The following is a 10,251-nucleotide window of genomic DNA, read 5'->3' on the forward strand; positions in this document are numbered from 1 at the left end:
AGGGAAGGAACGACACCGGCCCCTCAGCCCTGCTCCGCGCAGCGGCCCCGCTGACTCCCCCCATCCCACGGGCGGGCACTGACGCCCCGGCTGCCTGCGGCGGCGGAGCAGCCATCTTGCAGCCATCTTGCAGCCAGGCTCGCCCCGCACCTCGGCCGCCCCCGCTCCCCGGCAGCCCTGGAGGGATCGCGCCCCAAACTCGATGGTACTGAGGCGCCCCCACCCGGGGCCCTCTCTATGGTACCGACGCCCCTCCGGAGGGGGGGGTACCCACACGGCGAGAGGTCCACTCTGGCCCGCGGGCCGACTCTATGGTTGCGTTTTCTCGCCTCTCTCCGGGCGCTGATTGGCTGAGAGGGCAGTTCTCGCGAGATCCGCGCGCCTGCGGCCTGGCGGAGGCGGTGGAGGGGCCCGCGTTCGTGCGTCGGAGCCGGCACCGCGGCGCGCTCGGTAAGATGGCGCCGGCGGATCCGCTTCTTCCCTCGGGGGACGGGGGCTGCCGGGGTCCTTCCCATGGCCCGGCGGGTCGGCCTGCTGTCGACCCCTGGGGGTGGTGGGGAGGCGCTGGGCCTATGACGAGCGGGGCCGAGCGCTTCTGTGGCCCGGGCCCCGCGGAGGGGCCGGGTCGGGGGCAGCGCCTCGGCGGGCCGGTGGCGGGCGGGGGTTGCGGCGCTACGGGGCGGCGAGGGAAGGTCGGGGTTCCCCAGCGGGCGGGGGCCGTGCGGGGCTCGGGCCGCCGCAGCCCGTTGCGGCGGGAGCGCTGTTCCCCCCGCCGCGTGGTTGGGAGCGGCGTGAATGCGGGGCCGGGGACCGATCGGCCCCTCAGCCGGCCCCGGGCTGATCCTGCCTTACGCTGTCACAACTTTCCTGGACGCGGCGTGGCTTTGGCGGTAGTTTAGAGAAAGAAAAACCTGTTGGAAGTGGGCCGGTAACGAGGAGGCGCGCTGCCTCTCGCGTTTGGCTGAGCCGGGTGGCGGTGCCTGTTGCTGTTGTTGTTGCCGCCTCTCCTCCCCCTTTCCCTACCCCGGTGATCGTGACTCGAAGGTAGAGATTATTAAACGCCGGTTTAGCCAAGCGCTGTGCTTACGAATCTGGGAAAAAAAAAAAAAAATATTGTCGAGAAAATACTGGGAGGTCACATTTTAGTAGCGTTGACAGGAATGCTTTTGGGGACAGAGAAGCTAAGCTAGTGCGAGTCTTTCAGGTGTACGTTGGATAATGTATCATGTACAGTTCTGTAGCTATACAATGTATACACCTGGCCCGTCTAAGTTTTGGTGAAAACGTTAAAGCAAATGCTGTTTCCATAGGCTTTGCTTTGAACGTTTGTTACAGTTTTTCTGGCCACCTGATTCACTCGTGTCACACCGCGATGCCGTGTGTCCTGTGTAAATTCTAAACGAGATTTATTTGAAGTGTATTTAAGAGTAAGTGCAAGAAGATGATATTTGAATTTTTTTGGTTCTGACGATTGGTGAAAGTGGCTTTAGAGACTGACTAGTAGATGTGAGAGAGTGCAGGAGCAAGGAGGAGGAAAGTGTAAAATTGTGATTTGAGATTAAAGGGTCTCTTTTGTGGTATTAATTTATAAGATCTCATTAAAAAGATATAAAGATGGTAGTACTGCAGTGCTCTCACACATTAAACTTACTTTTTCTTGAATCATGTTAAATGAGATGCTTTTCTTTTCTTGTAGTAAGAGTCCAGGATGAGTTATGCAGAAAAACCTGATGAAATCACGAAAGATGAATGGATGGAAAAACTTAATAATTTGCATATCCAGAGAGCAGACATGAACCGCCTTATCATGAACTACCTTGTTACAGGTAAAAATGAGTAGTAATGCTGGGGGGCTCTTAAATGCCTGTCGCTTATCAAGACGGACAGTTTTGGCTGGAATGTGCTATGAGATGGAGTGAAGCTAAGGGCTTTGAGGACTTAGTGATTGCTGTTGACTTAGCAGCGTACAACTGCTCTTGGGTTCTCTTCAGGGGAAACTGACTGTGATTCAGACCGAGCAGTTACCATGCCATAGAAGTGGTGTTTATTAACTTTAACTCCTCTGCTAAAAGATCTAGAAAAGAAAGTTTTCTGAAACGCTGTAAACAAACACGACCCACTTCTGTAGGATGTCCTTTCTTGTGCCATTAAAGCAGAGTTCAAGGTACGTTGCCGTTGTTAAATAGCACTCTGAAAGCTGCTCAGAAGCAAGTTTTAACTGGCTAGGAAGATAAACTCTAAAAGGGCACTGTTGTCAAGATAGTTTGAGACCCAAAATATTAACCCCTTCAGTGTATTGCCTAAGTTTAGACTTAGGGCAATCAAAAACGCTCGGAAATTCTCCCTAGCAGTGATGACGCATGCCATCACAGTCAGCTGTACGAGGGCGGAGGCATTTGTGTCCGATCTACACCCCTGTTTACATTGATGTGTAGGTGAAGCCTTTGGGATGAAGGAAGAGCATCTCAGTGGGTGGTGTAAATCATTTTTGTGTGGATGAAAGCATGGCTTAGGATTTAAAATAGCTGTTACAACTTTTTAAAAAATACAACGTTAGTACGAAAAAGCAAAATTCATTTTCTGTTTCTTCTCAGTAAAGCTGCTAGGTCGGTGTAAACAGATTTGGGGGCTGGAGGGAGAGGCAAAACCATCCAAATTTTGAAAATGTGGTTTTGAAAATCTCATTTTGGAATAAGTACATTGCTCTATATAAGTACCAAACAAGCTTTCAAGTTAAGAGGTATCAGACTACGAGTTACATCCTTAGAGGATGAGAGCGTGTGAGTTAAGAATGAATGAAGGATGTACTGTGGGATGCCTGTTGGATAACTGACTGTTTAAATAGTGAAGAGTTTTTCAGAAGTTCAGACTTAATCTTTAAACCCCCTAAATGTACAAGCAATACTCCCCTCTTTTTGTGGAAGCTGATGGGGTTTTTTTAAAGTGTTTCATAAAATATATTCTATAGGTCAAATGTTTCTGTTTCAGAGGGCTTTAAAGAAGCAGCCGAGAAATTTCGAATGGAGTCTGGAATTGAACCCAGTGTTGATTTGGAGACTCTCGATGAAAGAATAAAAATTCGAGAAATGATATTGAAAGGGCAGATTCAAGAAGCCATTGCGTTAATAAACAGCCTCCATCCAGAATTGCTAGATACAAACAGATACCTTTACTTTCATTTGCAGGTAAGGACAGGTGACAAACTTGATCTTTGTTTGAGAGGTTGCTGAGAGACTGGAAAAAGTAGTGCTGATGTGAGGAGTGTGTTGGGAGGTTTGTGACCGGACATGGGTGCAACTTCAAGTGTTTGTTCTTGACATTGTTTGGTAGCAACGTGAGACTTTGTGGCACGGTGCAGGAACCACCGTATACAATGGGTAACGTGAAAACTTAGAACAGCAGCAGTGGTCTGTGACTTACCAACTTCCAGTGACTGTTAGTCTGAATTTCTAGTGGTTCCTTTAGTAACATCTTTTCAAAACGTGTTAGTGAAAAGTGTCAGGTTACCTTTTTCAGCAGATTTTGTAGACAAGTCTGCTGCTCCTTGTCTCACACACTGAGAAGAATTGACCTCAAACTGTCAAATTATGGATTAGTGTTTGTCTAAATTACATACTAATGTCTGATGATTACAGTCTTGAAATACTGAAGATTTGCTGATTTGTGTAGCTAATATTGCTGTGTCTTTCCCATGTAGCAGCAGCATTTGATTGAACTGATTCGGCAGCGTGAGACAGAAGCAGCTCTGGAGTTTGCTCAGACCCAATTAGCAGAACAAGGCGAGGAGAGCAGGGAGTGCCTGACAGAAATGGAGCGTACGCTGGCTTTGCTCGCCTTTGATAATCCTGAGGAATCACCGTTTGGAGACTTGCTTAACATGATGCAGCGACAGAAGGTAGTCCTCTCTCAAGAGGAAATCGATGTCTTTTGATTTGTATGTCGTGAAAATATGTTTTAAATATTTTTGAAATGTCTAGAAAAAATATTTCTGTGGTGGTATGCAGAAGAACAGAAGTACTCCTGAAGCAAGATGAAGAAAACTGGTGTTAATGTATTCGAGTACTTGGCGCTCTTCTTTGTTTTTTCCAGGCTCATAGTCTGTGGAACTGTGTCCTGACCATGTTCTGAGGCATTAGCGCGCTGGGTGTGATCTCTTCAATGACATGAGCAGTGTTAATCATGTGAAAGCTATTACTGAACTCCAGTATTTCTTTTCCAGGTATGGAGTGAGGTGAATCAAGCTGTTCTAGACTATGAAAATCGCGAATCAACACCCAAGTTGGCAAAATTACTGAAACTACTACTGTGGGCTCAGAATGAGCTGGACCAGAAGAAGGTGAAATACCCCAAAATGACAGACCTCAGCAAGGGGACGATTGAAGAACCCAAGTAAAACGTGTGCAGATGGACATCAAACAATCTTAGTACTGCACAGTATACATTTATATCAGTCTGTGACTGAAATATTTTTACTACAGTACAGCACTCAATTCAGATTTTTCAATGAACATCTAATTTGAAGGGAGAAAAGTCCCTTTTAAATGCTGCAAAAACTGCATTGAAAGGCGCTGTATCTCTTTGAAAGTCTGACTTAGGCTATGCACTATAATACATTTTTAAAAACCAATTAAACAGGACAGGAAAAATAGCATTTTTAAAAGTACAGAACTCAAGCTTTCTAATTGGCTACTGATGCCTAGTTTAGTGGCCGGTGAGTTAATAAGGAGTTATATTGGCAACTATTCAGTTGAGTTTAACTGTCTCCTGTTTGAAATGTGTATATAGAACAGTGAATATTTTCTACCGTTAAGTTATAGCCAGATATACATTCCCCTTAAAAGTAACTGGTCAAGTTTTCATCTATAAACTTTGCAGTAAGGTCAACCTTTGGCTTAGGAAATAGTGTACAAACTTGTAAATCATAATTTAAGGACTTTTTTTTTTTGGTTTGTTTCCTTGTTTCTGACTTTTTGGTGCTTTATATGGCGAGAGCTATGTTCATAATGGATCGGTGACCCATCTTTTCAGGAGGAGTGTTGTCGGACAGACGTTTTTTTCTTCGTTTTCACGAATGACCAAAACGGCCCCCAGAGGCATTTGAGGGTTTTTGTTACCAGGGGCCTTTCCCCCGCGACAGTCGGCCTGCAGCTGTAGGCACTGCAGTGATTCCAGCAGGCTGCTAAAGCTTCGGGGGCCGCTGGATGTCCGTCAGCTGAAAGACCTGCTCGCGTTAGGAAATGGAGGGGAGAAATGCTCCTTGCAGCCTCTGATGCATCATCTTGTGCAGGATCTGCCTTTATGCTTGCTGAGTAAGACTCGTAGTTTTAGAGCTACTTGGGCTGGTTTTATGCCTTGAGCTGAGCAGAGCAGGGCTGTCTAAAACCAGAAATTTCCTTTTTTTTTTTTTTTTTTCCCAATTCTTCCGTACCTTTCTGAAGAGATGCAGTTCATCTTCACCTGTATTTGTTTACTGACTGTCCTCACTCCGGTTAGGATCATAGTTTTAACATTTTACATGTGAAGTCCAGACTTTCAAGTCAACAAATTGTAGTCTTCTGGGTATGGGATGTTCTGGTCGACTCAGTTTTGCAGCACTGCCCGCTGGTGTCCGGCCAGGGGGAGCAAGCACTAATCTTGCCAAATCGACCTCTCGATTTTTAGGTCTGTATATCAAGTTATTGCAGATTGGCTGAACAAAGACCGAGCTGATGGGTGAAACAGCTTAACATCATGAAGCACTGGCAGTTGTCACACCAGTCCCATACTGTACATAATCTAGTCTCGTATGGTAGATATTACCCTGTAGAATGAAACTTAGTTTTCACTTAATTTTACTGGGATACTTGCGCATTAAACTGTATAAAGCTTTGCAGATACACCTGACTTACAGAAACTAACAAAACCTGTTACTGATTGCATTACTGTGAACACTGTTTACTCGTGTAGCTATTTTTTGTGGGGGGAAGCAATTGTTTGTTAAGCAGCTGTTAGAGACGTGGAGCGCCAGGGTTAAGGTAGATGACGGGCCTAACAAAATCCTTTGTTCGCATTTGTTGCTGATCGTTCTGTTCTCCACTTTGAGGCGTGGGTGGTGTGGAGGTCTTAGAGTTTATACATAACAAACGAGCTATCGGTAGCCCCCCAACGGCGACGCCAGCCTGGCTTTCCTTCACCCAGGCTGGTTGTTCTAACACCAAACTTTTAACAGTTGTGGGTTATTTTTTTTTTAATTATTTTTCCTTCTTTTTTTTCTTCTTCCAGTCGGTTGGTGTCTGAAAACCATGTATAACTTTTAGTTTGTGAGAAACTGTATGGTTAATGTAACTTTGTTTAATAACAAACTGCAGAAACAAAACTGGAATAGCTCTAATTTCTTCGTATATAACGGATCAGCTTTTCCTCTCTTCTGACAATTGTGTCGTTAAATCTCATCTAAAGCTTCTCCCGGATGACGTGGAAAGTGGTGCGTTTTTGTGGCATAACGAGCATTTTTCTCCATGAGAAATGCAGTATTACAGTCCTGGTTGAGAAGTTCACTGTACTTCTAGAACGCTACATTAATTTCGTATAGTATTTGGGCAAAGATTGAGCATAGATTACTTGAATTTTCACTAGCTCGTTTTTTTTTTTTTTCCCATTAAAAAATAAACGTGTTTTTTAAGGGGTTTAATATTAAATTAGTATAGAACTATTTCACTTTGTTTTTATGAACATGCCACATTGATAAGCAGCTTTAATCTGTAAAGTTTTTGGTAACTGCAAGAAAATATTTGAAAGCTATGCATTTTAGAGAAAGCATAAAGGTAGTGATATTGGTACTTCTAAGGATCTTTATATTAGTGTATATAAAATAGTTTGCATATACAAATATAATATATAATCTGTTTGAAATATTCTTGAATGGTAGGGGCTGTGAAACATATTATAATTTATGGAAATATTGTACACAGTAAACAGACGTCTCAGTACACGAATGAACTTTTGTCATATGCATGAGAAGTGTCTTATTTGGTGACTACTAATGAATGGGATTTTGTTAACCCATTTTTGTTAGATAACCACTTTAACAAATACTATTAAATGCCACTTTGCTCAGTTTGCTTTAGTGTAAAAATACATATTTTGTTCCACTTCGTTCAGAACAATATGCAAATAACTTTTGTAAGAAGGATTTGTTCCAAACTCAACGGTGGCAGACAGATCTGGTAATTAAACGCCCGTTCCTCCCCCAACCTTTCCTTTGTGGGAAGCAAGTGAGATTTTTTTCTTTAGTGCCATGGACATGAAGAAGTTGGCTTGTAAAATGTCCTGTCTTATGCGCCTCTTTAGAAAGGCTGTGTATTGGGTGTGTTTTGATTAGGCTACAGATCTCTCTCTTTTTTCCCCAAAACCTACCGCCTCCCGAATAACCGTCGTCTTCGCTGTTGCCGTGTTCCTTTCCTGCCTGTCGGATCCAAGTTAACTGCGGCTGCTCCTGTTGTGCAGTGGAGTCGTTTGCGGAGGGTGGGGGATAACGGGTTTCCATGGAGGTGAAGCACTGGTGGTACTTTCTGAGAAATAACTGGCTGAGCTGTTTCGGTTTGTGTAGCTGGAAAAGCAGAGGCTGCTGCGCAGAAACCAACAGCAGAATTCTGAGTAAAGCGTTTCCTCTCCAGACTCTTGAAGAGGCAAACATACACAGCTTGAAACCAGGTGAAGTACTTCTCTCTCTTTAAGATGATTTCATTGAAACGCTTTCAGCTCCTTCCACCCACATTAAAAGAAAAATGGAAACGAATGTGGAGAGCACTTATGTAGCATTTCAGATGTGTGAAATTGCCTGGAAAGAATTCTGTCTCCTTTCCACTCCTTGTACATATAGGGGAAGCCATTACACTATTCTAGGATGATTTTGCTGGTTTTAATTTGTAAAATTTATGCTTTGTACGCTTGAGTATAAGCTTAAAAGCATTACTTAAAAAAAACCCAAAACCCTTGACTAGTAGATGAGTGTTGCTCGACTTATTTCAAACCACTTTCTGTCCAAGTTGATGATGAAGCTTATTAAATTGAGTTGGAGCGTGATCCCTGTGTGTCTCGTCTTCACGGGTGACGGGGCCTCCTGCTGCCCACCGCGGCTGAAAGCATCCTTGAGGCGCTTCCCTCGAAGGAAAGAAACGGGTATGGAGTCAGGTTGTGCCCTAAACCTGCCTTTAGGCTGCTGAGGCGGGTTCTGACCTGCTCTGTGGACCTCTCTCCCCCACCCAGCAGCAGTGTCGCCCACCGGTGCTTCTTTCTGCTGCAGCTCCTCGCGGGAAGGGAGGAGTGGGGTTCGCAGCTCTTGCACGAGCAGCGGTGTCCCCAGGTGTCCCCAGCCCTGCTCGCCAGCTGGGTGGTGCGGACACCGCCCCCAAAGCTTACTGGCAGCACCCTCAACAGGATTTGTGCTTCTCAGGGGGCACGTCGAGGCGCCAGAAAGTATTTTTAGTCCTTTCCTCTCCCCCGCCCCCCGCCTTCCTGTGCTTCAGTTAAGGACGAGATTGGCCCAAGCACCGGTGGGATGCACGCTGCTGCGTTCCGGCTCCTCAGAACCAGAAGGCCCTGGGCGTTCTCTGCCGCGGTCTTCGTGTTAGACGGGGATTCCAACAACATGCCGCTCCCTTATATCCACCTGGGTGGATTTTTCTGCGTGGAAATTCATTTAAAAGCACTCTCGATGTGTCAGCTCCTCTGAGCATTTGCTTAGTTTTCAGCATAGTGCTGTCGGCAGTGATTTCACAAAATTGCCTTATTTAGCACTAGAAACCACATGCGTTTTCTTTAGATTGTGGACAAGTGGCATTGAAACTGCTCTGGGTTAGCAGGAGCTTTCAAGCTGCAGCTGGACCATCCTTTCAGGAGACAATTGTCCTTTACGGAACGTGTGAGCCTATTTCTCCATTCAGACCCCTTCAGGATTCGGTCTTGATCTGTGCTTAACTTCCTGAAATCTTCAAATAATACAACCATTGTGTGGGTAAACTTCAGCGATAGTAACTGTCAGCTTAAATATTGACACAATAATCTTTTGTTTGGTTTAATCTTCTGACAGATTAAGCTGAACGCAGGAAAAACTGGAGGAGATTGTGTTCTTGCGTAAGATTATTTTCCTTAGTCAGCACCTGTCTTCTGAACTGATTCTGTTTGCCCTTTAATCAGCTCAGGGGGAGGTTTACTCCCAGAAAATCATGCAGCAGTAAAAGGGACGATGTCTGTGTTTTTACTTCTTAAACTTGTTTATGTGCATGTGCTGGATGTTACGCTCAAAACTTGCTTTAACTGCAGCTGTTTTTGACAGTGGAACTAGCTGCTTCTGGGGGAAGGAAAGTAGTCAAAGGGGCTCTTAATGGAAGAGGTGCTCCTGAGTAGTGCAGGGAGAGGAACTGAAGGGTTCAACACATAAAAACAACTTTGTGGATGTGCTTGACTTCCAAACTGAATCCCAGTTTCAGTAAGTTTGTAGCCACTGTTGCCGTGCCTGTGTTGGAGGTGCTTCCATCCCACAGCCGTGAGCCTGAACATGGTCGTAACGCCTACACAGGGATCAGTTGGTCAGTTTTCTGTGTCTGTGATTACTGTACCATGCCCCAGACCTCTTCAGTTCTTTTCTGAGCTTATTCCATGCGTGTCACTTCTGTAGTTACATCAGCACTCCTCTCCCCTCCTGCCTCGAATTAACTTAACTCCAAACATACCCACTGTTGAAAACAAACATATTGAACAATGGTTCTGAGTTTTGGCTGCGTTTTACCATGACTTGGCTCCCTCTTCTGGAAACAGGCACAGTAGCAGAGCGAATAAAAATACTTTCTTTATAATTTCCAGTTGTCTGTCCAAATAAAGGGAGGAAAGCCTACAGCTGGATGAAGGCTTAAGCCCTCTGGTTACCACACACGGTTCCCCTCAGTTTCCACTTGTACCGGAGCTGCTTTTATTTGTTTTCTCTGTTGGTCGTGACTGTCTGTGACTGTGCCACAGACCTTTTGGGGTGGATCTCGTTCCTCTGAAGAAGAAATACTGAAGCAAATGACAAAGTATGATTTGATGATAGGTTGTTTTGCTTTTGTCAGCCCTGGTGACCTCCTTCTCGAGTTGCCTCTGGTGAGTGAGGAGCATTTTGGTATTCCACTCTCTAAGGTTCAGCTCACTAATACTGGTACCCCCGTTGATTTCAGTAGCTAACTGCTCTTCAGGGAGCTGCAGAGTATTCTTGTGAGGAGAATGGGTGAGTTG

At 45.2% G+C, this 10,251-nt stretch overlaps 1 protein-coding gene across 1 annotated transcript; it reads left to right on the forward strand.

The window, feature by feature from the left end:
* The first annotated feature begins 410 nt into the window (after nt 1-410).
* GID8 (GID complex subunit 8 homolog) lies at nt 411-8,064 on the forward strand. Its single transcript, XM_086474653.1, has 5 exons — nt 411-450; nt 1,697-1,826; nt 2,989-3,185; nt 3,698-3,895; nt 4,220-8,064. The coding sequence occupies exons 2-5, from the start codon at nt 1,709-1,711 to the stop codon at nt 4,391-4,393; spliced, it is 687 nt and encodes a 228-aa protein (XP_086330779.1). The 5' UTR covers nt 411-450; nt 1,697-1,708; the 3' UTR covers nt 4,394-8,064.
* Nucleotides 8,065-10,251: the final 2,187 nt, after the last annotated feature.

This window comes from Leptosomus discolor, chromosome 17 (genome assembly GCF_034619465.1).
Source record: "Leptosomus discolor isolate bLepDis1 chromosome 17, bLepDis1.hap2, whole genome shotgun sequence".
Lineage (NCBI taxonomy): Eukaryota > Metazoa > Chordata > Aves > Leptosomiformes > Leptosomidae > Leptosomus > Leptosomus discolor.